This window comes from Orbicella faveolata, unplaced genomic scaffold (assembly GCF_042242905.1).
Source record: "Orbicella faveolata isolate gen_17 unplaced genomic scaffold, um_ofav_v1 contig_34, whole genome shotgun sequence".
Classification (NCBI taxonomy): Eukaryota; Metazoa; Cnidaria; class Anthozoa; order Scleractinia; family Merulinidae; genus Orbicella; species Orbicella faveolata.
This window is the reverse complement of record NW_028301563.1, coordinates 3,945,001-3,945,519: the sequence shown is the minus strand read 5'-3', so window position 1 is coordinate 3,945,519 and position 519 is coordinate 3,945,001. Positions and strand designations below refer to the sequence as shown.

At 38.9% G+C, this 519-nt stretch overlaps 1 protein-coding gene across 1 annotated transcript in view; it reads left to right on the top strand.

Moving 5' to 3' along the window:
• The first annotated feature begins 245 nt into the window (after nt 1-245).
• LOC110068039 (uncharacterized) overlaps nt 246-519 on the top strand; it is a 4,505-nt gene continuing 4,231 nt past the window's right edge. The window contains exon 1 of the mRNA XM_020775402.2: nt 246-405. Coding sequence (XP_020631061.2) covers nt 399-405 — 7 coding nt within the window. The 5' untranslated portion in view covers nt 246-398. The remainder of the gene's footprint in view (nt 406-519) is intronic.

Genomic DNA, 519 nt, shown 5'->3' with positions numbered 1-519 from the left:
AAAACACATTCTAGAGATCTGGATATGGTTTTGTAAAAGTTAACGCCGGTTTGTACTCTGAAATAAGTGCAGGACTGGAAAATCAGGGAGAAATGCCACATCGACATATTCTGTGCAATGAAATGACAGTTAATGAAATATAAAATGCTGACTTAGTTCATCACGTGAACTGTACATGTGCTCAGACAGACATCAGACCACCTTTCTGAGAAACTCACGTCATGCATAAGTGGCAAGCGTCCAAATAAAGAATGTGATGACCTAGCGAAAGATATATAAAGACACTTCGTTAACCAGTTTTAGTTCATCTGGTGAGCTTCGTGGAAGAAACTGCGGTCAGTCAAAGAAAGGTCTTGTTTTTGCTGTCGACTGCCTCTCCCAGCGATACTAAACGAAACATGGACGGTGAGCTTTGTTATAATTTTCTCTATTGCAACTTCTTGTTTGTTTACTGTACTTCTTTATTTTGCTCGGAATTTAGCAATGCATGAAATTTCTCAACACAGGTCATCGTACATT